Source organism: Falco biarmicus, chromosome 1 (genome assembly GCF_023638135.1).
Source record: "Falco biarmicus isolate bFalBia1 chromosome 1, bFalBia1.pri, whole genome shotgun sequence".
In the NCBI taxonomy this organism is placed as follows: Eukaryota; Metazoa; Chordata; class Aves; order Falconiformes; family Falconidae; genus Falco; species Falco biarmicus.
This window is the reverse complement of record NC_079288.1, coordinates 10,645,064-10,672,707: the sequence shown is the minus strand read 5'-3', so window position 1 is coordinate 10,672,707 and position 27,644 is coordinate 10,645,064. Positions and strand designations below refer to the sequence as shown.

General features: G+C 45.2%; 1 protein-coding gene across 3 annotated transcripts in view; it reads left to right on the top strand.

The window, feature by feature from the left end:
• The window catches only part of STX8 (syntaxin 8), a 104,546-nt gene that overhangs the window by 41,770 nt on the left and 35,132 nt on the right, over window positions 1-27,644 (top strand). For 2 of the 3 annotated variants that reach the window (XR_008821853.1, XM_056338772.1), the window contains exon 7: window positions 22,918-23,019. Coding sequence is in view for 2 of the 3 variants with exons in the window: in XM_056338772.1 (XP_056194747.1) it covers window positions 22,918-23,019 (102 nt within the window). In the remaining variant the exon portion in view is untranslated. Of the gene's footprint in view, window positions 1-3,066; window positions 3,198-22,917; window positions 23,020-27,644 lie in introns of those variants that run through there. The other variant, XM_056338784.1, reaches the window with a different exon arrangement.

The window sequence follows — 27,644 nt, the reverse complement described above, 5'->3', positions numbered from 1 at the left end:
TGAAAGCTGACACAGATGGATCAGTCCTTTTGTACGTGACACGGTATTACAGACCAGCATCAATGTCCTTGGCCTCAGTGAGACTAGGAGTCAGAAGGTAATCAAGGCAACAAAACCCATTTCATCTGGACTGGATCTATGCTGGGGTCAGAGGATAAAGTGCCATCAACTCCTTTCCTGGTCTGGACAAGTGCTAGGTTTGATTAGTGTCCTAAATTCATGGGGCCTGACTCCCACTAGGGATGGGAGATCTGAGCCAAAGCGATATATAGAAGGTAGAGATGAATTGAAGGAGAAAGCATACCAAGTATACCAAAATAACAAATGTTTCAAAAATAAACAAAAAAGCTTGTGAAGAGAGGAAAACTGATTTGTCAGATTGGAGTGATGGGCTTAGTTTCACTCAGATGGACCCCGGAGTTTTGGCTCTGAAACTGGCTGGGGCTGTGTCCTTGCAGGGCTGAGTTGAGTTTTGGTGCATCTGGAGGCAGCAGGAGAGGAACTGACATGGGGGCAAAGCTGCAGCTGGTGGGAGAGCGCAGTGCGGCCAAAGCACAGCATGCTCTGCTTGTGCTCTCTTGAGTTTCTTGTGCTCTCGAGGTCTTTTAAACTGTTCTCCTATTTTTTTTTAGCATTCCTAGACACCAGCCTGGCAAAGCAAGGTGCCGTACGGATGCTTTTCAGAGCTCCCTCTTAGCTGTAACTCCCCTCTACCTTCTCTTGCATACCTGGTTGCTAGCGCTTTACGTTAGAAAACTGACAACTTTGAAAACTCCTGCTTGTTTTGCCTTGCAGACAGGCACCAGGGATGAGTCTTTGGAGGCAGGAGTCCTCATTGCCCCAGGGGCAGCTCTGCAGGGCTTGGTAGGGTGGCACAGACTGACTGCGCTGGCAGGCAATGTGGCTGTTTCCTGAACCAGCTGCAGCTCAGCACCTTGGTCTTCCTTGTCTGGGGGCCACTTGGTGGGTAACCACCCCCAATTGAAATCTGTTAATGCTGCTGTGACACCCCAGGCCAGTCTCACAGTGAGGAGCTCTTGAGAAACTATATATCATTCTGCGGCTGGGGGTCTGGTCCCTGTGCTGTCCGAGCTGCGTGCTTTCCCTGGCATTCCTCTAATGCTGTGTGGGACACAGCGCTGAACCTCTTCAGTCAGCCCTGCAACTCTGAAGGAAAGCATCACTTTGATTTAGCACTATTAAGCTTGTGGGAGTCAGTGCTGTTGCCTGCTCCTCCCTAATTAGTTAAATCGAAATAAGTCACTTCACCTGGCTGCTGCTTAGCCATGCTGTGCTGGTGGCAGAAGGGAGAGTGAGCTGGGATGCTGGAAATCAATGCTTCTGGTCACGTAAGTCAGTCTTTTGCACCACAGGCACATGCAGACCAGACATCTCAAGTGAATCACTCAGTGTTGCTGTGATGCTGTTTTAACACACTTTTTTTTGTGCTTGAATGCATAAATGACAAAACGTACCAGGAAGAGAACCGTGCAGAACAAATCGCTGTGAATGCCAGCTCTTAAAAGTGGGGTGTTCCCCTGCCTTCCTTTTGTGTGCCCTGGTTTGGGTACATCCTGAGGGGACATTTCTTAAAGCTTCTGGTCACTCTTGTTAACTTGCCTAGAGCTACAACTTTCTTTAACAGTTTGCACATGACAAATACTAATTTACGGGAACAGTTACTCAACTGTCCTAAAACTAAAAATGTAGCAATTGAATGTGAGGATCTTTCCTTAGCTTTTGATAAAGGTGCATCGTTAGTGGTCCCCAAATAATACTGTAGTCATACTGTAGCCAAGCCAATGCCATCCCTGCAGTACTCTTGCTAAAGCACCATGAGTGTAAATGAGAGATTTTGTGCTTATTTCTGTTTCTCAGTGGAGAAGAGTTGCTCAGAGACTGGAGGATTTGGGCTCAGGAATTGATCTATAAGGCGAGTTGCTGTAGGGGCAGCAATGCTGCCTGCCCTGCTGCTTTCTCTGGGCAATGCAAATTGTCCCGGAACTGGTGACCTGAAAATGAATTAGCTCCTGCTAGCATTATGCTGTGATTATTGCCAGGCCCTGGTGTTTTTTTTTTTCTTCTGTATCAGTCCCCGTTTGGAGAAGCAGCAGTGGGCTTAGTGCTTCTTGTCATGTGTTCCACATGTCTTCCCTTGTTATCCCACCCTGGACTCCAGCCTGCCCTGTGTGTTCCTGGGATGCTCTGTCCCTTTGTGGACACAGCCAAAACAGAGACAGTGAGTGTGAAGGGCAGCTTTCCTTTGAAATGAAACACTGTCCACTGTGTGTTTTCTGCTGATGGCATCCAAAGTGAGAACATGAAAATCCCTCCTCTCCCAGTTTTCAATCAGGAAGTGAGGCAGAGACCAGCTAAGGAATAAATACTGCCTCAGATGAAACTTAATCTGTTTTTAAAGAACTCCCTGTCACTGAAAGTAGCTCGCTTTTTTTTTTTTTTTTTTTTTTTTTTAACCAGTCCTATCCTGAAAAGTTTCTCTTGGGGTATGTCTCGTCCTTACTTAAATATGTTGAGGGTTTTTTTTTTTTATTCTGAGTTTCTGGAAGCTCCATGGTTTTCCCTGTTACACATTTTCAATTCAAAATGCTGTAGTGAGCCTTTCCTTTTCTGAATCTCCAGAGTAGTCCATGGGGAAAAATTTAAAAAATAACATGTAAGCTTTAAATAATTTACTATGAGAGTAATTGGGTTTATACAGCAGTTCATAAACCTTTAGCTGGTAAAAATCAAAGTACCTTAATCTGAAAAGCAGATGGGGGGGTTGTCAGGGTGAAGGCTTATAGAGTTTTCAAAGACAAATTGTTTAATTCCATCACTGGCTAGGAAAACAAATAGTTCTGCTGTTCGATTGAAAACAGAAACATCTTAGAAATGAGACTTTCTTAGCTTTCAAGCATTGTTAGTTCTACAACAAAGAAATCAAAAGAAACTTGGTGGAAAGATGTGATGGAGTTCTAGTTTATGAGAAATGAAAGGCGAAAGCTTCTAAACCACGTTTTACTATTCTTAGTGAATTTTCAAGTGCTTTTCCTCCCCTCCTTTCAGGGGCTGACACTCTGTACAAGGCATCTGTTTCGTGTGAATCAGCGATGCATATGATGTCTGTAGGTCATTTCCTTCTATCAAGAGAGGTGGCAAGACTAGCCATAGTCTCTGCCTAAATACTGGAGTGGTAAGTGGGAGACGCCGCTCTAAAATCCCACTTTTCAATACAGCGAAACTGTTTGCAGCAGATTGAAAGCTGGGAGCCATGCCTTGCCTGTGTAATGAAGGCTGCATTTGTACCCCCATATTAATGCTACTCACAGGCCAATCAGTAGTATCTAGCCAGCACATCCCCTCGCAAGTGATGGTCTTGCTTTAGTTGGGCTAATGGACTGATGAGATCACCTCTAATTTGTGTATCAAGCTGGTTTGTATCACATAGCTCAAAAAAAGAAGGGGGGGGGAACCCCCCACACAAAACAACAAAACCCTCTTTATTTTTTTTTTTCTTGCTGGACTTCAAAAGCTTGCATTATGAGCAGTGTGCTCTGCCCTGTGAAAGCGACGTTTTTTGCTTGGAGCCATTACCTCAGCCAATAAACATCAGAAAATGAGCGCTCCTTTGGTGTTTGGTTTTCATTTACTCCAGAATTATGACAGGCCGGTACGAGGAGCAGTATCAGCCTGTAGAGGAGGAGATGCCTGGGAGAGGTTTGTGTGCTGAGCCAACGTGGTCGCCAATTCAGGGCTTTCATCTGCTCTTGGCATCCACAGGTGCACGCATCGTTCTCCTTTGGCCAAGAGAACGAAGAAAACTTGAAGCAAGGAGGATGCTTAAGGCATATGTGATATTTTGCTAACTGTTTAAACACCTGCAGCCCTAAACCTTTAAGAATTAAGTTTCAAAGACCTCCAAGGGCATATATCTGGTTATTGGGGGCTGGATGGAGTGAAAGTGCCCAAGCCTGTGTTAATGAGCTTGACACAGGGAGAAACTTGGTGCATCCAGTTTCGTCAGCAGGGCTTGGGGTGGATGCAGCTCCATGTGGGGGTGATGCTTGGGGGGGATGGGGTGCTCAGCGTATCAGTGACAGTGACCCTTTGGATGTGATGCTGACGGTGATTTGAGCTGGTACTGTGAATTGCATCTTGCCGTAGCGCTCTCCTGGGACCAGATGGGTTTGGTTTGGCTGTAGGAGCTTCTGTGGGATGAGTTTTAGGATTTTATGTGGCCTTGCATTGTCTTCCTCTTCTGCAAGGATGTTAAGCACTGAGGTTATATGTATTGTTCCTCCCAGCATCTTAAAACTTTCAGGTGCAGTAGGAGGTGAGGAACTTGCTGGAAGTGAGAACAACCAACTTTAAAAGGCATTTAAAGTATCTGAACCCCACATGACAGTGGCAATAGCATCTAAGAAACCAGATTAGACTCTCAGTAAGCATGCTGAGGACAAGAAAAGAAATAGGAGAAAATGCTGTGCTTCTGTGGTGTTATTCTCAAAGAAGACTTCTCTTGGAGGCTGTTGAAGTGCCCTGAGAAATGCAGCATCTTCTGTCTGGCCTGGGCTGTGCTCTTTTAGGTTTTCATGTTGCACGTTATAACTGCCAGCAAAGCATCTCAGCAAACAGTGTGTTTTCTGTCTGACTTCTCTTGTAAGTAGCATCTCCAGGGCATTCAGAGTTTGGAAAATAGGTGATAGGAGGAGAGGAAAGGGAGCTGGTGAGCCGAAATCTTGTTCAGCTGAGATCTCAAAATATGTTGTGTATTACCTGGGAGGAATGTGTTTCAGGCCGGCCGCATGTTCAGCTGCTGGTAGGAGGAGGATGTCAGGCTTTGACAGGTGGGTTTTCAGTGCTCTGTTTAAGCCTCCTTGAGAAGGAACTGATGCCTGGTGATCACAGCTTGAGGTAGAAAATCAAAATGTCTGAACCAATCTGGGCAGTCAAGTTTAAGGTCAGGGAATATGCAGCTTGCTAGGCCATCCCGTTTCTCTCTGCTGGCGTACTTGTTCTCCTCTCCTTCCTCTGCTCTGTTTTGCACCATGTTTCTATTGCTGGTTCGTATCCATGTGCCATGGTAGGTGGTACCTGGTGGCTCACCTGTATAGCACAGTAAGTGTTAATCCTTGGCAATGACAGGTTTTTAAGCTGGGCACTGAATACCAGCACAGAGCTGGTGGTTACTGGTGTCAGTGTCCCAGCCTGCCTGCATCTCACTCACCTGACCTGGGGGGCTTCCCTGAAGCTGCTCTGACTGCTGCAGTCATGCAGCGCTTTACAGCGGGTATAGGAACATAACCCCTGATGACGTTGGCACTCTTGTCAAATTCTTGTCTGTTATTTATTGTCCTTTGCCTGTTGTAACACTTTTTGCCCTGTTTCAAGCATTTACTTGAACTTTTGGATAGCTGCTTCTGGACTGTAGACTGGAGTGGACACTCTTCTAGTGCCTCAAACAGCTTTTTTTCCATTTTTGAGACCCATGCCAGGAGTAAGCCTCAGCTGTCTGGTGCCATGAGTAGTGAATGGGGTATCGGTGCATGCTGGACGGCAGAGACATTGTGTTAACCAGTTTAATTATGCTGAGCACTTGATATTAAGTGATGAAGGAGAAACGTGTTACTCTAATGAAAATATCTGTTACAGAACATGGTGGTGTGTCTTATTTTCAGGGTGACAAAAAAACAGGTGAGCTGAAATAGTCGGCTGCAGCTGTAATAGCTATTAACAAACATGCCTGGCTGTCAGAGTCTGCTCTCTGAGCCGCGAAACCTGATAAGGCTTGATCCACAGCCCTAATAAAAGGAATTTCCATACACAATTACTTCAGCTAGGTTTTAATCTTATAATAGTGTCTTTTGTTGAAAGGTCTGCAGATAGAAGACACCGGGTAATCCTCCAGCACCTCCTGGAGAAGGGATGCACACAGTGTTGTTGTGGCAGGATCACCTCGGGGAAGGCAGGAGTCAGGTGCAGCATGTCTTGTCTCTTCCCCCTGACCTCTTGCTTCTGACGCCCTCGGGAGCAATTGGACATGGATACGTGCGTAGGTTTAGCCTGGAGCTTACTGAGTCAGTGCACAGGAGGTGGAGAGCATGAGATGGTAAACAGAGTGGGAAAAGTTGGCAGGTTGCATCCCAAAACACATCCCAAAAATAGTAGAGGAAGCCGTTCTGGTGTCCCAGGATGCTGGTAGCAGTAATGTGGGTAGATAACAATGTTTTTCCTTTGGCTATCAAGCTACGGGTGTCTTAGTGCTTGTCTTGGTTGAGAGCAAAACTTCTGTGTGTTCTTGTTCGTTTAGGAACCAGAAAGGAAGGGCTCGATGTGGTTCTAGTAACTGTATCTGTTAGCAAGCTGGCTGCGTTATGGTTACAGTCGTTACAGGATAAGGGTATTTTTTTGGCAGATTCCATGTGGCAGCAGAATGTTGCCGTCACGCTGTTAATTCAGAACTAGTTTGAGCTGATCACGATGAGTGTTTGGCCAGGTTTTGGAAAAAGTCGGAGGACTTGGTTGTTCGGCAGTGGTGAAGGTGAAGATGAACTGGTACTCGGTGTGGCTTAGGTCAGCGGAGACGCAGTCGGGGAGTGAGGCTGAAAGAAGGAAATAATCTGAAGAGCCTGGCACACAAAGCTCTGCATTGTATGTTTGGTAGGAAGAGAGATTTAATAAAGTACTTTAGTATAAAGTATAAGAAGTAATTGAGTTAGACTGAAGAGTGTTTTGTGAAGTGAGTGCTGACAGAAGAGTTAACCAACCAGGCCGTTGTTGCTTAGATGTCTTCTGTGGATCAGCCAGTCCTTTCTTCCAGCCTACTCCAGAGCTGAGTTAAGCCTATAGTTGTTTTTTTTCCAAAACTGCTTTCCATCTAAAAGGGGTGGGGGGTGGAAATTAATAGCAAAAATGGAATTCTTTTTAGCAGCTAACTTACAAATCTAAAAATCTGAATAAATAAATGGTGCAATGATCAAAAAATGTTACATTAACACTTTTTTATTACATTAGCTGAGACACTTCAGTTACATGCCATTATCCTGGGGCTCTGGGGAGATTATGATTTTTCTATTTTTATCAGTTTTACTGTCCTACACCCTTTTGCCTCTGGTTCAGTTTGCATCAGCATTGCTGACATTTGGCTTTCCATTGAAGTCTGGCTGGGAGAATTTAAATCTTTGGAGCTTATCCTCTTGCTTTCTATTTTGTTGCCTGTTTACAGATATGTGTAGCCAGGAGAGAGCCGTTAGAAGTGGCAGTCCAAGGGAGCAAGGAGCTTGGCTCTCTTAGAGTTCATAGGGACTGAGCATTCAGCTTTCAGAAGGCATATTAGAAAACTGCAGTCTTTGCATCAAATTGGGGTGCTAGTTATAGAAAACGATGCAAAATTCATCTGTGTAACTGGTGATTGCTCACAGAGGGCTCTTACATGACTGTTTCAGATTAAAGCTAGGTACAGAGATGATGCTGCAAGGCTGGGTAGGTTAGGTTAGCCTGCTCTATCAGACAGCAGGATTCATTTTCAAAGTTGTCTTGGGGCTGCCTGCATTGTTTGGGCTTTTTATGTTGGCTTTCTTGCTGAACTGGGCTCATAGTTAATGCTGAGTTGCGATTTCCATGACAAGTCCTCTTCTTGGAGATTTACAGCTCAGCTGCTTTAATTTGCCAGGCTAATGCTTTGGAATGCAGGTTGACAGTCCAGATGTGAAACTTTTCTCCTCGGAAAGAAAACAAAGGATTAAATGTGTTTTAAGAGGGTTTGAAAAAATAATTTAAGATTGAGGCCCAGAACCTAACATCTGAAGTCTTGAAATACTGCTGTTAGCTGGTGATGTGAAACTTTAAAATCCAGAGACTTGAAAGTGTGTCATCTTTGGCCAGGCTGCAGGTACCGTTTGGCTTTCGGTGCACCTGTGACTGCCCATATCAAATGCTTCTTAAGATGTTACAAAATGTCAAATAATCACATTATGCATCTTCATGCAATTAGCGCGGGTTAAAGGGTGGTTGGGGTATTGCTTCTGCTAAAACGCGCGTAGCAATGGGGGGACAACTGTGGGTGCTCACTTGGAAATGGCAGTGTTTCCCAGATATTTATTGGTAAAGATAGTAGCTCATGCTTTCTGATTTGACAAACTGACCCCTGCAATTTCATGAGGGGGCCTATAAATAGGATTATCCTTGTTTTCTGGGTACGTGGAGGAAGGGCCAGGTGGTGCAGGTCTGCTGCAGCGGCTGTTCACCATTGTCACCATTGCAGGGTGAAGGGTCTGACCAGAGTGCAGGGATTCTCTAAAGCATGACTGAATTGGAAAAGGGTATAATAGTGGTGTTTAATGTCCAAAACATATTTTTTTTTAGAGAAACATAATGGCCTCAGCCAAGCCATTGAATCTGATCCTTTGTGCTCGGGAAGATTCATACAATGCATCTATCAATTAATATCCGTTTGGGTTTCAGAATTATTTGGGTTGGAAATGATGCAGCAAGAGTTCATTGTCCTTTCAAAGAAAAGATGAAAACATCTATAACTTTCTCCAAGCCCATATGGGAAGAGCAGACATTAGGAGCCTGTACTACCAGATGTCTTAAAATTGAACTCCTGGTCTCACATGTTAAAAAGGGCAGATCTTACAGGGCAGGTCTTTCTCAAGTTGCCTTGAGAAATATAATGAAGTAAAGGTGGCAGAGCTTTACATTGTGATTTATTAAAACTGAGGTTGTAAAGTGATAAAGCTTGTGTTTTTTTATTTAGGACCAATAATCCAATTGGTGTTCTGATCAGATTTAGGAAGCCTCAGTAGACCTGCAATTTTGCAAGCAGAAGAGGCATGTTTTGTATATTCAGTTGATGTTTGTTTTTGTCAGAAGGATCTCTGCCTCTTTACCGTGTTGTAGAGAAACAGATGAGTACAAGTGCGCTAAGAAAAGGGTTTAACATGACAAAAAAGGCTTTCATTTTTCCTAGTTAAAAATCAGGAAAAAAATAAAAACCCTAGGCTAAAAGTGCCTTATGTAGTATCAGTGTATTTTTATTTTTTTTTAAGGTGGGATGTTGTAAGTTGAGTAATTAAACATAATGACTTTGAGAACGCACACACAGAGCTGGGATTTTTTGGCCTGTATGTATTCACATTCTTTCCCTTCTTTTTTTGGTGGTGGTGGGGAGTTTTTTTGGAAACAGCAGTTTGGCTAGAGAAAATGTTGTTTGATGTATGAACTCTTGCTGCTGCCGCAGTAAGGTAGCGTGCTGACTTGTTCCCATACATTTGAGAGCAATCAAACAGCTTCTGCAAACAGTTGCAGGAGAAGCACAATAAGCACTAGTAATCTCTTCAGTTTGATAAACCATGTATTTGTGTAGCTTGATAAAGTGGAAGCTTAAGGTTTCCTTCCTGCGCTGGAGTTTGTCACACTGGAATTCAGAACTCGTGCATCAAGATCAAACCAGTATTTAGCCACGGTCTTCAGAATTGTCTTGCAGACACATTGCTTAGTGGCACTAAACCCTCAGCTTTGTGCAGCTTTTGCCAATTAATCACTTTTGGTCCTATCAACAAATGAACTGTAGAAAGGAGAAAATCATAGAGGAGTGGAACAGCTGTATAAGGGCTCCCTCTGTATAACAGCCTTTCCTTGCTCTGCAAAAATCCACGGGCACAGAGCCACGCTAAACAGTAAGTGTTCAGCCACATCTGCAGAAAATCCATGGGAGGGCATGTGGAAAGTTGGCACAACTTTTGGTGGAAGGAAGTGGGAAGAAAGAAAATCATTAGCTAAGGCTAACCAGGATTCGTAGACTTGAGGTCGTCTTATCTGTGGAAGTTCTTCTTCCACCCCTTCTGTTGTTTTTAACCACTTCTCTGAGTAATCGGAACTTTTTCCATGACTGCAGAGTTGGAATGGAATATTTTGAGCCATCAATTCAAGAGTTTTTATGTGCTTTTAGGCTGTTTCAGACTTCTGGGCAGGTAGGACACAAATAATTCCGGCAGTATCAGAGGAGTGCCTTCACTGCAATGCATCTGCTTTCTTGTGTTTGTTCAGCTCTAAACATGTTGTTAGATGATGTATTCCTCTTGCTAATTTAGTCAATTTACCATTGATTCCTGTTAGAGCTTGATGAAGTATGTCAGCTGGAGATTAGTCCCAGATGCCTGGGTTGACCTTAGCTTTATCAGCTGCTTTCAATACTGTAACCATGAAGCACTTGTAAGTTTTCTGGTTCCTCCCATGATTGATAGACCAATTCTAAAGTGGCTTTCCTCCTTTTTTGTGATCCAAGAGGATAATGCCATGCAGCTGTCCCCAGCATGATGCTCTTGTGGTGAATACAGTGATGCTCTGTTGGCTTATTACCAACCTGAACGTTTATTAAACTGGAAGTTGTGTTTTGCAGACTTGACATCTCACTAATACATGATTCTGCATTTTCCTGTTCTCTACATATCTTGAGCAGAATTGATGCTCAGGTGAGACAAAGTTATTTTAGAAGAGGTTTAACTGTGGATGTATAAAGTGGAGAAGACTGGCAGTACCTGTTGGCTGGTAGAAATAAGCTTTTAGCATTTGGCAAAGGTGGTGGTTCGTGTTGAGTATGGTGTTGGTGAACTTGCCTGGAGTTCTTGTCAGCTCCTATGGGTATAAGGGACAGGCTGGTGAGGAAAATCTTTCCACCTGGCCTCATGGCCCCTTCTGGTGTGTTCCCAGCACGCTGTCACTGATCTTCATCACCTGGGTCTGGGTATGCTGGAGAGCATCTTCCCTAGGGCTGTACATGAAGATGGTTCAAAAGACTGTGTGAAGGCCTAGCCCCCTCTGAGGCTAATGGAAGCCTTCCCATAATTAGGAACAGTGGATTTTTTTTTTTTTTAAAACTAAATTTTGCATCTGCTGTTGCATGATGTTGGGGTTCTGCAGAGGTTCTTGATGAGGAGCTTGTGGTATTTGAGCTGCTCATTCCAGAGGCAGAGCATAGGGTTAAGTTGGCCTGCCCTGGGGAAAGGTGCTCATCACATTTCCAAAGTGCATTTTCATTTTTAAAAAAAGAAGAAACAAAACCCCCCATCTTCCTTTGAAGGATGACGCTTAACGGTGAGGGATGAGCTCTACACTGTGTCAGTCACCCTGAGAAACCCTCCGGAGCGTGGCAGCTCACTGCTCCGTGTGCCTGTACCACCCGAGAGTGGCACTGCCCCTTCATCAAATGAACGGAACTGGAAGGAAAGAAATGCACCACTTAAGCTTGAATCGCTAAAGTCAGCATCACATCAGCACGTTGAGCTATAGTCCCTTTTTACTCCTCAAACTAGAGTCCCATCTAATATATTTTTGGTCTCCAGCTATGCAAGAACACTGCTGGTCATTTTTTCCAATTTTCCTTAATCTGCTTTGAAATAGAGAGCACTTAATCTCCAGTTGTTGAATAATTCTCAACTGTAGGGACCGTGGCAGCAATGAAGTGTTTCACTAACTTTTAAGCTTTTTAATGTGAAAAATGTGGGCCATTCTCATGGATTGGAAATAGTGTTATAGTTAACACTTCAGGGATGGTTCGGTCCTGCTTTTTGGATTGAGTTTTCTTTAATTTGGGTAGGAATGAGTTTATACATCCTGCGCAGCCTGCTAGACATCTCAGGAATTTCAGTATTTCTTTCTTTGAAGGCGTTCGCCATGGAGTGGGGCGATTCTGCTCAGCCTCGCTCCCAGCGAAGCCGAACAATTTGGTGATTTTTCTCCTGGGGACAAAATGACATTAGTCATTTATAATCATCGCTTTAAATCGCCTTAGAGCTGGGGCTGTCTCGTAGGCAGGTTTTGAGAAATGAGGGTTTTTTCTTTCGAAGGTGCTTGGGAAACTTCTGCCGGGACTCCCAAGTGACGGGGCCTTTGTCCGGGAGGAAGGAGCCAGCTCGGAGGGTTATCCATCAGCGTGCTGCGGCATCCTTCACAGCCCCAGTTCATCAAAGAGACGTTCACAGCCCCGTCTCGCTGGCTGGCCCGGGGTCGGGCGGTCTTGATGTATTGTTGGGCTGACGGATGGCATGCAAGCTGAGGGTGGATTTATGGAGAGCACCTCTTGTGAGTAAACCCTTAGTAGGCAATGCGCTGGCTTTTAGGAGAGTCCTCCCATAGATGCGTTAACTGTGGTTACTTTGAGTTGCAAAAATGGATGAGAATTGATTTTTATCTTGTGGCGGACAGGTGTATATCCGGGTCGAGATGGCTGTGACCCAAGTGGATGAGATGCTCTGTCTCACTATTTTATTTTTTTTCTATGCAACTAAGGCCTCTTTGGTACCCACACGGGTTACATTACGTTGCTGCGGTGGGTCCACTGTTCAAGTAGTGTAGAAGTGGTAATTGCCGAGTAGATCTTAAAGTGACAACAGCTGCTTGGAGCATAGCTTAAGTGGGTTTTTGTTTGTTTTTGGGGTTTTGTTTGGGTTTTTTTTAATTACTATTTTTTAGAAATGGACTGGAAACCTCAACTTGCAGTGATTAGTAGCCAAATGATGTTTTATGGGGAATTCCTATACCTTCCCCTAGTGCAACTGATGTGTATTTGTAATTAAAGCTATTGATATCTATGGAAAAGTATTGCAATGCTGTACAGATTTTGGGGAAAAAGAGTTACCAAAAGAAAACGGGGGTGAGTATTGCGAAGAATACATGAAAGCAATATTTAAAAGTTCCTGCTTAGATTTTGGATAAAGGGAAAACAAGCAAATGTGGAGTGCAAAATAGCTTTTGTCTTTTCATTTTCTGGTATAAGTTTGCAGAAAGCAAACATATCGTAACAGGAAAAGTGTTTTGATTGGCAGGGTTTTGTTCTGTGAATGTAAGTAGGCTTCCAGTCTCTTAGTGCTCTAGGCTTTCCTAGAGATGCAGAATTTATGATTATTTTATCTATTAGCAGCATTTCCTTGCTTTCTCTCACACTGAAGTCTGTAGGAAAATAGTTTTGTGACATTGTCCCTGTGACTTGAAGATTTAGCTGGAAGTTTTGATAGACTGTCCTAAAAACCCCTGTTTGTGTTGCTAGAGTTGCTCAGATTTTGGATTTGAATAAAAATAAGTGGTGATTACCAGTACATGCTGTGGGCTTGGTGTGCCACTGTGAACAGGGTGCGCTGCATGGATGGCAACGTTGGCTTCAGTGAATGCTGTAAATTGGAGGCAACCTTCTAGAATTCTTACAAGAGGTATTTTTTTATATTAATGTCCATTTTATAACAGGTAACTGTGCTGGTCTGCTTGAAACATGGTAAATAAAAGGGAAGGTCATTTGTTGGGAGTAAAGGGGAGGAACAAATGACCTGGGTTTACACTGAAATGCTGCTAGTGGAGCCTGTTATCTCCTTCCAGATAACTGGGAAAGGATACTCAAAATACTGTATCATGTGAATATAGTTATTGCCTGCCTTATATCACTGTGAGTTCTCAACACATCTGGACTGAGAATAGTTCCAGTAACATTAAAGCGTACTATTTTGGTTGGCACACTAATGCTGTGGTATATGCCAATTAGTAATGGCTCTTGGAAACAGGCTGCTTTAAAACTGTCCCTGAACTATTCCCCAGAGAAATTATTCAATTAAGTACAGCTAAAATTAATGTCCATGGGTTTTGTTCGAATAAAACAAAATAAGCAGCTGGAAAAGGGAAATATTCTTAGTGTGTGCTTTTAAAATAACAACTCTTAACTAATCACTGGGTTTGCTGGAATCGATACCGCCGTTTGTGTTCTCAGCGTTGCTCTTTAGGTGAGTGTTCCGACGAGGGCTGCCACAGCCCATGGCCTGGGACAGGTCTTTGTTACCACCACGCGTTTTCAAGTCGCCATCTGCTGCCCCCGGACCTGCTTTCGAGAGGATGAAGTGTTCTGTCTTGCTCAGGGGTATCAAATTTGACCCAGGTATAATTTTAAATGTTCTGGGATGGATGAGTGAGGCTGCTTGGCTGCTGTGGCAGTGGTGGTCCTGGACATGTCCTCTTCGTCCTTGGAGCAGATGGCGAGGTTTTCTGTGCAGAACAAATTGCTGCCTCTTGTTTCAGCAAGTGTTAGCCTTAAGGATGCTGAAGGTTTGGTGAACCAGCGGGAAGGGGTTACGCTGGAGGCATGGGCTGGTCCTTGGCCGCCTGAGCTGGGTGCTTGGGCTGCTCTTCACTTCCCGAAGGCCAGGCAGAGGTTGCAGGGCTCTGGAGCACCTTGTTCTTTGTGATCTGTGCATTTTTCACTGTTGGCAAGAACTTGTGGAACGAGGAGCAATCCTGGTCCTGAAGGAGTAGTTCCTGTGTGAGGATTGCTTGGGGTAGAGAGCTGGCATGGCCTGGAGCCCACAGGGGAAGGAGGACCTGCTGCCACCGTAGCTGATGCATCGGGTGGCCCAGGCTATTAACCCCAGCATGGAGGGTAGGCTGGAGCTGGTCACCGGCTGCGTGGGGGAGAAAAGCTGTCCTTCCCTGTCTGCTCTCCCGGACACAAAGCAAATCTGCCAGCTCCTGCCCTACTCTGCCTGGAGATCCTGCAGCCCAGCTGCTCTCCTCTTTGTCAGCAGAGCCATTGCCCAGCAAGGCAGAAATAGGGAAGGGTGAGCAACAGTGCTGTGCTGCCTGGACCCCAGCAGAGCTGCAGGGGAAGCAGCAGGATGCGATGTCCCCTCTTGCCTGCCTGTAGCACTGGGACTGCTAGGTGCACATGGCACGTCACAGAACACGTTCCCAGCAGGAGGCCAGAAGAGGTCTTCTGAACCCAGTTGTCTCCAAGGACCATTGAGCCTCCCATAAATTAGAAGAGCTAAGGAGTGAGAGACCTGAAACACAGAGGAATAAGTTGGTTTGCTCCCTTGGAGTAGTGATTTTGGGAGGTTTTGAATACTTTGATGAAGTTATGCCAAAGGAAAGATTAAACATCATCAGTTAAATTTGGGATGGTGGACAGAGGAATGTTGATCTTTGCTTGAAATGCAAAACTCATCATAGCAGAAAGTGTTGGTATCCTGGTGTCCAGAGCAGCACAGAGCTCAGATCAGCATGAACACCAGTGGAATTTTGATTATTACCTTGGAGCTGAGCAGTGAGAAGAAGCCCATGACTGCACTAAAGCGTTGCCTGTGGCACGGAGAGCTGCGCGCCTCGGAGAGGCTGCAAGAACCCGGCACGGCTAGCAGCGATGGAGAGAAATTAAGATTCTTTGCCCCTTTTTTTTTTTTTTTTTTTACTGTGTTTCTTTTCACTCTGCCTTGACATAACAGCTGGCACGTCGTGCTAAGGTTCTTTAGGTTTCTGATGTACTTCCATTAGTTGCAATCTTCATTTCATACCACTGGCATTTTGAACAATGCTTGCTTTCTTATTAACATGTAATTATGGGGTTTTGGACATATAGAGGTTGGCATTCAATATATGATTCATTTCTTTGGTATCTAGCTCTTCTCCTGAGGCACCAGAGACCTGAAAGAGGGAGGGGAAGGCCTGCTTGGCTTCTCCACAAAATTCCAGCCTTATTGTAATTTTTTTGCATAGCAGAAAATGTTATGGATTTCAGTTCTCTATATGTTTTTCTGAAGGCTGACTGCAGTTTTCTGTGGACTCACAGTAGGGTGTACTGTGAAGATACATTACTCATTGATAAATAATATTGGGTGATCTGTAAATCTAAATCCATGGAAAATCCAAACAATTCCAAGGAAATGTTTGGTCATCAATGCCGTTCTGCTAAACTGTGATCAAACCCCAGATTTGTTTCTCTCTGCTTGTGCTGTATTTCACGGGGCTGCTTTCACTTGGCTTTTGAGTTTCTTACTCCATGGACAGAATGTGACTCAAAGATAGAGTTGCCAGAACCAAATGAGGCTTTTTGTGTGTTTTAAATAAAACAAAAAAATCAATTAGTTTGAAGTCATGGAAAACAGAACTCTGGCTGTGCAAGAGCCTGTTCTACTTCATGGGAAGAGATACTCATCCTTTCTAGGGATTCCATGAGTTAATGAGAATGATTTAAAAAACAACCAAAACCCCCAAAAAACCCCAAACCAAACAAAGTGTGCCTTCAGAAAGATGGTGCACCTGTGTGGGGTATGGGTGGAAATAGGGAGACATAGGCTGGAGAGGCAAGCAGGTAATTTTCCTGCTTTTGAGTGGAGAAAGAGTAGGAAAAATCCCACATGGTTTCCTGCAAAATAAATCGGAGTGTTCCATGAAATGGACCAGCTCTCCAGCTCTGCCGCTGCCTGCCTTTCAGTCCCTTAATGAACCCCTTTGGGTTTCTCCATAATGACTTGCCATTCTCTCTTGTGAGCCCCTTGATGGGAGAGGCAGCGCGGGGGGCTCTGGGTTCGGTACCTGGGTGCGTGGGGCCCTGGTGATGAGCGCAGCAGCATCCCTAGCAGTTGGATAGGATCGTCTCCTTGGTGTCAGTGTGCTGCGCTTCATCTTGTGACTTGTCATCTCATGAGTTATGCCTTTTTCAATTAAAACATGCAGCGTTGATGCATGCGCCGTTAACTCTGGCGTAGCTCGCTGCTGTTTAGTCCCTGCAATGAAAGATGCAATATTAATTTTTCAATATTATTTTTCTTTATTATCTCATGATGTGTTTAATCTTTCGTTGTTATCTCATGATGCAGCAGTTGGCTTACTCCTGTCTTCAGCGTTGCTGGAGCAGAGTGGGGCTGGTGGGCACTGGCAGGGTCTTGGGGTCAGAAATGGAGGAAAGATGAAGTGGCTGAATGGTCTGGGAGAGGGGCTTTTGCTCTCTGAAAACTTTTGGCCTTTTCATTTTGTTGTCAAAACTGAGTATTTTGTTTGCAAGCCGAAAGCTGGTTATTCACTTCAACCTGATCGGGGAGGCGTTTCAGCACAAAGGGCATCATCAGGAGGTAAAACACTGAAGGTCCAGGCGTGCAGAGCGCTCTGGGATGTACTGTTTTTATCATCTGTCAAACGGTTTTCCAGTGGAAACCGTTCCCTTGGAAAATTTCTGACCAGCTGTAGAAAGAGTTGATGGCTGAGTTGACACAGAAGATGGGGCTGCCAGAGAAGTCCGATTTCAAACCCATAGGAAGCGTTGTTAGAAATGTCAACAGAGAAGTTGGGAATATGGGAAAGGCAGATGGTGCTTGTGATGGAGGACCTGTGGTCTCGGTGTTGCGCTGCTTGGCAGGCCCACGGGCAAATCCTGTGCCTGAAGCTTGCAGCCTTTTTGAGGAGGAATAGAGGAGAAAAGCAAAAGGATCCATTTGGACGCAGCAGACTGCTCCAGCACTTGGCTTGGGTTCAGCTCAGGGTTTGCTTTCCCATCCTGCGCAAGCCCTTGACACAAGAGACCAGCTGTAGCATGATGTATGGACTTGATCTTAAAGGTCTTTTCCAACCTAAACGATTCTATGATTCTTTGAGAGATGACTTACAGCCCTAACGTGTGGGATTCCTGTCTCACGGGGGGCTGTGAAATTATCCATGCCATGGCTGGAGAGAAGCAGAACCAGCCTTTTACAGAAGGCGTTGGTGTTTTTAGGAATCGGAACAAACCTTTCTGATTTTCATGGTGGTGGCAAAGTCTTCAAAGGAAGAAGGATGTGAAGAATGAGATTTTTTTTCCCTGAGGAATTCCTAGCATTACATATAATTTCTTCTGCTCGGTTTATCGTCTGTGTTCTATTGGTGTCCTTTGCATAAGTATTTTTCTAGCTATTAGCAGATGCTATTTTATTGATGTATATAAATATACCCTTAGCGCTGCTACCAGGTTGTTGTCCCGCTGCCATTTCAGGGAAGGTTTTTATGTTGGGGTGGTCGCTTTGAGCACGGTCCTGAACACACACACGTGCACGTGGATGGGCCCCAGAAATCGGTAGCAGCACGATGTGATGCTAGAGTGACTTTTAATGAACCGCGTAATTCAGAGATATTATAAAAATCATCTTTCTCAACCTTTAATGTATTGTTTGAGATTGTGAAGCCGAGCATGATAGAGCAAAGTGGAACGTGCTTATGATCCAGGGTTCAGGTGCTTCACTCTTCATTTTCCATTTCAATAAAACTTTGAAAAGGACTATAACACTTAGTGCTCACATCTCTGAGTAGCCTTCTGTTGATCTGGGTCAATCAATGGATTCTTGATTCTTTAAAAGTTGGCTGTAGGCATTGGTAGTGCTGCAGCTTGCTCTGACCAGTGAAGCAATTCAATGAACAATTATTATTTTTTTAAAAATGCTTTATGTTTGGCTGCAACTTTAGAAGCTTTAATTTTCTGGCTGTGATAGCTGATGCAGTGACAACTTCAGGTCTGATAGGTGGTTTTTGTGTTTGTTTTCATGGGCAAAAATGTTTCAAGTTTAATGCAAAATATTTACAAAATGGAAGTGTTTGGTTTTTTAAAAAAAAATAAAGTAGCTTTTCCTTACTTTGCTTTTGCTTTCAGCAGTAAACACCCTTCTCCTCCCCAGGAGGTAGGATTAACGTTGGAACTGGAGAGGGCTGGCTGGCTGTAGGGCTGCTGTTCCCACTCTCCTGCCTCTTCCACAAGGATGTTTCTTCAACCTCTTCTTGCTCTGCATTGCTCCAGAATGTGTTGCCTAAGATCAGAGACTGCTACTGTGGTTTTTTTAACAGAAAAAAGGTCAAATATTTCAGAATATATCAACCTGCGTTTTTCCCTGTCATCTGCTTGCTTCGCTGCTTCCTCATTGTGCGTTTTCTTTGCTTGTAAATCCCGGTTCCCTGGAGGGCTGCCCGTGCCCTCTCCATCACTGGTCCCGTAACCAGAGAAGCAAGGGCAGGGCTGCAGACGGGCTTGTGCCCACAAAATTAATTCCACCACTTTTGTCCTGGGTTAAGGTATGCATGTATTGATACCAAATCTGTAAAGCCCACCATGATTTTTGCAGTCTGATATATATGAGGCTTCTTCAGAAATCCTGCCTTTTTGAGGGCTCCAGCCTAAATTTTACAGGTTTGATCACCAGGAAACATCCTCACTTACAGAGACAGGTTTGTGTTTCGCTGCTGCAGCCTTGCAGGAATGGGGTGAGGAGAACTGGTGATCCCCACGCACCTACCTCTGCCTTCTTTATAGAAACCTGCCCCTTTTGTGCTTGGTCTAGTTGGCTGTCTTGTCTGCTGGTGAGTTCAAAGCCAATGTACCTGCCTGGCTGGTGGCTGTGACCCTAGCAAAGGGACACACGTGCAGGGCTGAGCAGGGCTGCGACACTGGTTTTCAAGCAGAAGTCCCTGCTGATAAAGGAGAACTTGTCTGAGCTAGTCCCCAACAGATGAGCAACCTTCAAACCTCTCCCACTTCAGCTGGGCTTAAATTACTCAGATTTTAATACTAGGGTTTTGCAGTAGGTTTTATCTTCTGCTTCAAGATCCTGCTTCACTGAAAAAAGACCTTGGCTAAATTTGCGTTACCGGTTTAGATGCGGTTTGCAGTGCAGTGTTACAGAAATGTCCTCTGTAAGGTCACTGGCAGCCCTTCAGCAGTCTGCCTGCTTTTCCCGTCTGCTCCCTCACAACAGGAGAACCTCCCTCCTTCCTCTTTTTCAAGTTCCTATTATATTTTTTTTTTTTAACTTGCTCCTTGCATAGTCAGATAACTGGGAGGTGGTAGAAAATATTTTGCCCTGGATGTAGTTGCCGGCTTGAAGAGCTAAGAGGGTTGCAGGTGGGTCATGTGTCGGGAGAGGTGGTCCTCAGGACCCTACCGAGAGTTGTGGATGCTATAAAGGCTTTCTTAGCTATTGAGTTTGTTTCCTCTGGCAGCAGCTCTGCCTACCTTTAGAAATTCATTACTAGTTTTCAGCTCTGCCTGATACAGCTTGTATTTCTATGGTGTTTCCTTTGCTTTAGAGTGGGGAGAAATTCTTTGATTTACGTGAAGGTCAAGAGCTGCTCTGAAACAGTGTCACTGCAACAGCGTGTGGGTGGAGGTAGAGGGGTGGGTGTTTCTCCGCAGGGTGGTGGTGGTTGTAAGGGCACACTGGGCTTCTGCTTCAGCTGGTGATGGGGTAGGAACCTCCCTGTGCTTTCTCCCCATGCCAGCCCCAGCGCAGATGCAGAGAGAGACCCTGCTCAGACCTCCTGGTTGTGCCATGAGCACCCCAACGCTTCTCCTGGTCCTAACTGCACGTTACATCAAAGGACTGGTGGCTTGTTGAGCTTTGGGCTGTGCGCTCGGTGAAGCAGCCTGCTCCCCTGAAACCTGGCTGTATCAGGGGACATACAGATACGGAGAAATGCTGCTCCCAAGCTGTGCAGTGCAGGTCTCTGGCTCAGAAACGGCTCTTGCTGGTTGGCCTGATGGGGAATGGCTTGTGCAGGGGATGGGAAAGGAGAGGCTCTAGACATAATCCTAATGGCAATGCCTTGGGCTTTGAAATCATGACAGAAAATTTTCCTGCTCATATTTGTTCTCACTTAGTTACAGCTTGTTCACCAGGATGTTTTTCAAGGAGGGTCTGGTCAGCGTTGGCAAAGGAAAGTCTCTTATTTCCCAAGCATGCTTATCACTTTGTCCTTGACAACAATGGGAACTTTCGGCACTTTTTTTTCCGTTTAAAGGCAAACATGAGAGAGCTTGCCTTTGCAGGCAGCATTGTGCTGGTTTTCCTGTGTGCTGAATCACGCAAGACAGATAAAGTTTCCCCAAAATGTTGTTGGCTTAGCAGATGTTAGACCTGGGAAAGTTGAGTGGGAGGGGGAGGAGAATGAATATCTGAACTACAAACTGAACAAATCTTGCAGTTCAAATAAAATACCTGCCATCACTTGGGAAAATGTGGTGTGGAATGAACAGTAAAATCTTGAGTATTATAAACAGCTTCACAAATACGGAGGGTTTGTGTGTGGAATAGAGCAGTGTTGGTGGGGCGATGCTGCTTAACCACAGGAGTGGCGAATGGTTTAGATCTATAGGATAAAACGGAGGCTGCACACACAGAGAAGCAGTTGTTTGCCCTCTGGCCCCCCCTTCATGTGAATACCTAGATGGTTTAGGCTGTGGGACATGAATCAGGAACTCATGTTTTAAGAAAGATATGTAATTTCAAAGTACAAGGTTTTTTAGATGCTGGTATCATTTTACATAGAGATTCGCTGGAGATGATAGAGTGCTTGAGGGGCGGACTTATAAGCATGCATTAGAGGGATGATGCTTAAATCTCCCAACTCCCTGGGACAGTAAAACCTCTGTGCTACATATGCCTTTTGAAAATCTCCTTTGTATCTTCAGAACTTTGACTGTTTTATGTTTATTTTTTTGTTTTCCATATGTATGATCAAACTGCTTGTATCGCTGTGTCTAGATACGGTGCTTGTTACTTGGTAAGATCGGAGGACATCAACACCCTGCATAACTATCTTTTGCTGTAGGATGGTGGATTGAGGAAACTGTTCCCTTTCAAGTGCTGGTACAAAAGTGGTGGCCAGCAAAGCTGTACAGGTGTCTTGAGAAGCTGCAAGAACTCATGTGACATATTGGCACTACCCTTGTAAGCACAAGGTTTTGTTCTGGTGTCACACGGAATTTTTGGAAGCACAAGGAATGCTCTCTTTAGTGTCATCCCCTTGTTTCCTAGTAGAGATATTTGGGAAATCTCTTGTTTGAAGGAATACAGTCAAAGCAATAAAGGCTAATTAATAAGGGCACTGTCCTGTTGATAGGCCTCAACCAGCTTGCATTCAGAGTTGTGGTGCATAACGGAATATTAGTGTGTCTTGCTAACTGAACACTGTGCACTTTAACTTCTGTTTTGCTTACACTCCATTAAACCTGGATGTTTCCCCAGCACAGAGATGCAGCGCTAGGATCTGCTGGGGTACAAATGAGTTGAGAGTGCAGCACCCACCAGCTGGCACGGCTGCTGTCCCCCACCTGATCTCAGAAGGCAGGCTGGATTTATTAAGACAGCAGTCAATAGTGGGGAAAGTGCTAGAAGTGTAACCAGAGCAAGATGCTTTGCAATAGCATTCAAGTTTTGGCTGCTGTCCTCCTCCTGATTTATCACACACAAAAAAAGCCATTCCTACCTGCAGAGTTGAAAGCAACTCTAATGTGATGTATTCATGCACCCAGCACGAAGCACTGGCTGTGTATTTCAAGAAAAAATTAGAGCGTAACAGTCAGCAAGAAGGAAATCTGGTGCCTGAATATGGCTTTTTATTTTCAGTGTTAAAAAAAACCCACCCCACCAACCACTCTTGGTGTAAGCCTTGTACCTGGTCTGATTTCTGTGGCAAAATTGAAGTCATCAGTTGCTTGAGGTTGAGGGTGGGTTGGCTTGAAATTTTCCATTCCCCTCTACTAAAAATAGATGTAGGAGAAATTTTGCTCACTTTCCTTTTCCCAGAGGATCATCTGGGCTGCAAGCAGAGCTGTCATCTGTACATCTCAGTAATTGAACCAAGGCAGGACTTTGACTGTATCCTCTGTGGTTGCGTGGTTGGGACCACACCAAACACTCTCAAAAGCATTTATATAGATGGTGATTCTGGATGTCTTAATGACTATGTAATGGCTAAGTGTTGAGATGCTGTCCCTGTTCCCCTGAGATCCCTGTTCCAGCAACTGAAATTTCAGATTTTCTATAACATATGTGCTAATTCTCTTCATTTGGCTAGTGTTTTGTGGCTGCCATCATGTTATACTCTGTGCCTAATTAGACTGATGCTGCTGTTTCAGGCTGGTTTTTTCCTCAGTTCTTGCAGTGGAGTGCACAGAGTCTGAACTTGGAAGTCTCTTGCATAGTGTTTCCCAGGATTTGGACCCTTGCATGTGGCACGCTGGTCTGTCGTCCTGGAAGACAGAAGGATGCAGCTGGTTTCCATTTTGGAGCCTCCAGCAGTTGCGTGCTTGTTGAGCGGTGATGCTGCAGGGCTCGGAGATTAATGCTCGTGTTTCCTTTTCCCCAGAGATCATCGATGACCTCACTAACCTGGTTGAAAACACAGACGACAAGCTTCGCAACCAGACGCGGCATGTGAAGATGGTGGACAAGAAATCAACGTCCTGTGGTAGGAAATGGCTTGAGCACAAATCCTCCCCTGTTATTAAATGGCGAGAAAGTAGCTTAGCGCTCGGAGGCTGTGCACAGTGCGCTCCCACCGAGTACAACTTCTTTTAAAAGCTAGAGAAGCCCACCTCTCCAGACTTCTTCAGCTGATGTTGCAGGTTTGGCTCACTGTGCTTGCTGCGTGTTGATACAGTTAATTTCCTTAAGCTATTTGACTTCAGCATTGCACAATCTTCTGATTGGAAATTGTAAAACTGTACGAAATTAGAGCAGTACGTGTTAATGAGGTTTAAAAATCTTGCTAGCTACCAGCTCTCACAAACCGGTCACAGCGGGGAGTGATGCCACAGGGGTGTTTCTGGTGGTGTCCTGCAGGAATGTGTTCTCAACCCAGTGGCATTCAGAGCCTGCCAGACATGAAATCCTTGCTGGCGACTCCTCAAGCTATGTGCAAGCTGGTAAAGCTGAACTGGTGTCTCTTTCCATACAGCCAAAGAGAAGTTACTCATCTCAAACGGGCGAATGCAGGTTTCCTCTCTAGGTTGAAGAGCTGGGGGTTTGATCGCAATGGCCGTGGGAGGAGGCTGGGGGTGATGACAGAGCATGTCTTTATGTTGGGAGGATGAGTGACTGCGGGGTGAAGTCCACGGGGAGGTGATGGTGGTAAGACACTTCTGGAAGTAACATGTCTGGTTTTGGTGTCCGTGGTTCATTTTTGCTGTACTAGGAGACTCAAAATGCTAACAGGGATAATTTACGCTCTGTAGAAATTTGACTTATAGCCAGAAGTTAATGAAATTTGGCTTACATAGTTTAATAAAGATGAAGTAGAGAGCTGACTTGGTCACAGATCTGTTTCTGGCTGGTGGGGAGATTTTATTCTGTAGAGTGATGATTTAGTAGCAAAAGCGACTGAGCTTAGACTGGCAATGAGGCATTTTTCAAGCACTGACGATGTATTTCAGGGATTTTAGTTCTCGATTAGCGATAACTTTTTGAAAGCTTGGTTGTTACAGGCTGATGAGATTCTATGGCTTCTTCTGGAGGTTAAAGTTGACTTGTCAGAGGCGTTTGTCTCCAGTTTCTCTCGTACCAGATACAGATAGAATTAAAGGCGTGACTGTAGAGTTCATGACTGACTATTTTAGATCTTTAATGTTGATGCAAGATGGAGTTAATCTAAAAATAATGGCACTTGAATGATGCTGAGTACCCCGTGTGCCTTCGGAGTCTCTCCTTAATTTCTGTGGTTTCGTTTTCTGCACGAGTACAGGGCAGCGTGATGCGAAATATCTGTGCAGGGCAGGCAGTGAATTCCATTTCACATGGGACAGCTTCTCCCTCGTTAGGTATTTCTCCCTCCTTTTTAGGTTCCTCATGCAAATGCAGCCCCCGGACGAAGTTGCTGGATAATGAGCCTGTCTCTTTAACTCTGCAGCCCATGCTGGCTGAGCTGGGGAATTTGAGAGGAGGAGGAGGGTGGGAGAGGCTGAGGCTGGGAGGATCCTAGACTGGATTCCTTGGGGGTGACCTCTCTCACCCTTTGCACATCGATAAACATTTTTCTGCAAGGGGTGGTGAGAAGCACTGCCTCTCACTGCCTGTTCCCTCTGCTCCAATAGGTCTTCCTGTGTTTGCATAACAATTTGGGCATATGTAAACACTGTATTGCCTCAGATAGCTGTTTTATTCTGCCCGAGCACGAGTTTTAGAGCAATCGTGCTGGAAGACGCAGGCTTTCATGGCTTTCTTCCCATCCCTTTTCCACCCTTATCCCTGGCACTGAAAGTTAACTAGTGTATTAAGATCAGAAGAACCCTCCGTGTAAGTACAATTATTCCTTGAACAAAGCCAAGCAGCAGGAAAGCTGGCACCTGCTAGGTAATTTTTTCAAAGCGCTTTTTCCCCCTGCTCTCCAACATTTCACTTAAATTGATAACATCTTCAGTAAATCTTTGGTTTCGGTGTGTTACTTTGGATTTAAACCGGTGTGAAGTGCTCAGTCTTCCCCCTTGCCCACCCCTTCCCTCCCCGGGATGCAGATGTTTGCTTGGACCCAGTCTCTGCACTGTTCCAGCATGTGCCTGTTTCTGTGTTTTTTGCCTCACTTTTGAAATCATAATGTCGTCTTATTTTTCTGATGAGTGCCTGTACTGGAACCACTGGCTGTGGATACAAGCGGAGCAGCCTGGCATGGATAGTGGAATAATCACCCTTTTATGAGCAAGAATGTAACGCATTAATGGGTGTGTCTTTGTTAGCAGCCAGTATAATAATAAAATCAAAGTATTTCTGGTGAAATCCAACTTCAATCAATATTTCAACATCTTGCTCTCATGCAAACATAGTTTCGAGCTGTGGAGGTTGTTTCCAGCAGCTGGTGTGATGTATCCATCCCTTGGTGCTACCTGCGCGGTACAGGCATTGCGGGGCACGGAAGCGTTGCAGAGGAGGCAGCATCTGCACCTCTGGCCATACTTAATCCTGGCAGAAACCTTCAGGTTGTTTCGGGTGGGTTCTTTCATTTGCAGCTTATTTTCAATGCCATTTCTCTTGCTGACTCAAGAGCTGTTGACAATCCCACCCCTTGCTTCTGCCCAACGAAGGCTGCCCTGGTTGGAGCCTGTCTCTCTTGGTGGCCCCCGGGCAGCCCCACACTGGTGTCAGTGGGAACTCCCAGCGATTGCAGTGGAAGAATAACCATGGGGTATACTCAAGTCTGTTGCATTTATGAAATTATTGTTGAAAATCATTAGTCATCTGTAAGCAAATGTTTGCATGCTGCTTGGCATCATTTTATTTCTTTTCAGTGTATGCTGGGCATTTAAGAGGGACGTATATTTCTCAGATTTCATAAATTTGCATTGAGTTTTTCATGTACACAAATCATTAGCCAAGTGTTAGGCTGCCTTTACCAGATTTGCTACAGGAATGCCTGCATGCACAATCCTGGCTTTTCAGTTTTACCACTGGTTTTCTTGGGTTTGTTTGTCCCCAGTTTGCATACCTATAGGGAGGTTTTGTGCAGAGTAACATTCATTAACCAGTTCTCCCTAACTTTTTTGTTAGAAACTTTAACCCTCAGAATGTCTTCTTAAGAACTGCATTTCAAAATAAGCAAGGAAATGAAAGTGTAATTCAGATTGGGATGTTGGGAGCGGTGTTGTGGTTTAACCCCAGCCGGCAACTAAGCACCGCACAGCTGCTCGCTCACTCCCACCCCAGCAGGATGGGGGAGGAGAATTGGAAGGGTGAAAGTGAGAAAACTCATGGGTTGAGATAAGAACAGTTTAATAATTGAAATAAAATAATAATGATGATGATAATTGTAATGAGAAGAGAAATAGCAGAGAGAGAGAAATAAAACCCAAGGAAGACAAGTGATGCAAATGAAAACAATTGCTCACCACCAATCAACCAATGCGCAGCCCCCCCCCCCCCCCCCCCCCAACCTTCCCCCCAGCTTTATCTGCTGAGCGTGGTGCCATATGGTGTGGGACATCCCTTGGGCCAGTGTCCCCCCCAGCTCCCTGTGCCCCCAGCCCACTCGCTGTGGGGTGGCTGAGGAGCAGCAAAGCCCTGGGCGCTGTGTGAGCGCTGCTCGGCAGTAACGAAACCACCCCTGGGGGATCAGCGCTGCTTCCAGCACAAATCCAGAACGCAGCCTCCTACAAGCTAATATGAAGAAAATTAAGCCTAACCCAGCGTTACCAGCGAGTTCAACAACAAGGGTTATTGATGTGTTAGAAACTACAGAAGCACCTGAGAACAGTCGTGTAGGAATTAGGGCTTCTCCCCCCTCCAAAAAAAAAATGGTGGTGGGATCAACAGCCCAACTGAAGCGCATCTACACCAGTGCACACAGCATGGGCAACAAACAGGAGGAGCTGGAAGCCATTGTGTGGCAGGAAAACCACGACACAGTTGCCGCCACAGAGCCATGGTGGGATGACTGGCACGACCGGAGTGCTGCAGTGGGTGTCCGTAAACTCTTCAGAAGGGGTAGGCAAGGGGCGAGAGGCGGTGGGGAATCCCTGTGTGTTAGGGAGCGTTTTGGATGCCTAGAGCTGAGTGATGGTGACAGTAGGATTGAGCGTTTATGGGTAAGAATCGGGGAGGGATGGCAAGGCAGGTATCATGGTAGGATTCTGTTACAGACCACCTGACCAGGATGAAGTTATAGACAAAACATTGTGTAAGCTGCTGGGAGAAGCCTCACAATCACTAGCTCTTGTTCTTGTGGGGGACTTCAACCCACCAGGTGTCTGCTGGAAATACAACATAGCAGAGGGGAAACAGTCCAGGAGGTTCCTGGTGTGTAGAAGGGACCTGGAAGGGACCTCTTTGCCACAGCTGGTCCATGAGCAGCGAGGGAAGGTGCCTGTTGGACCGGCTGTTTGCAATCAGGGAAGGGCTGGTGGGTGATGTGATGGTTGGAGGCAGTCTTGGGCACAGCAATTGTGAAATGATAGTTTTCAGTTCTCAGAGAAGTAAGGAGAGGGGTCAGCAAAACTGCCACCTTGAACTTGGGGGGCAGCCTCTGGCCTGTTGAGGGGCCTGGTTGACAGAGTCCCTTGGGAGACAGTCCTGAAGGGCAGAGGGGTCTAGGAAGGCTGGACATCCTTC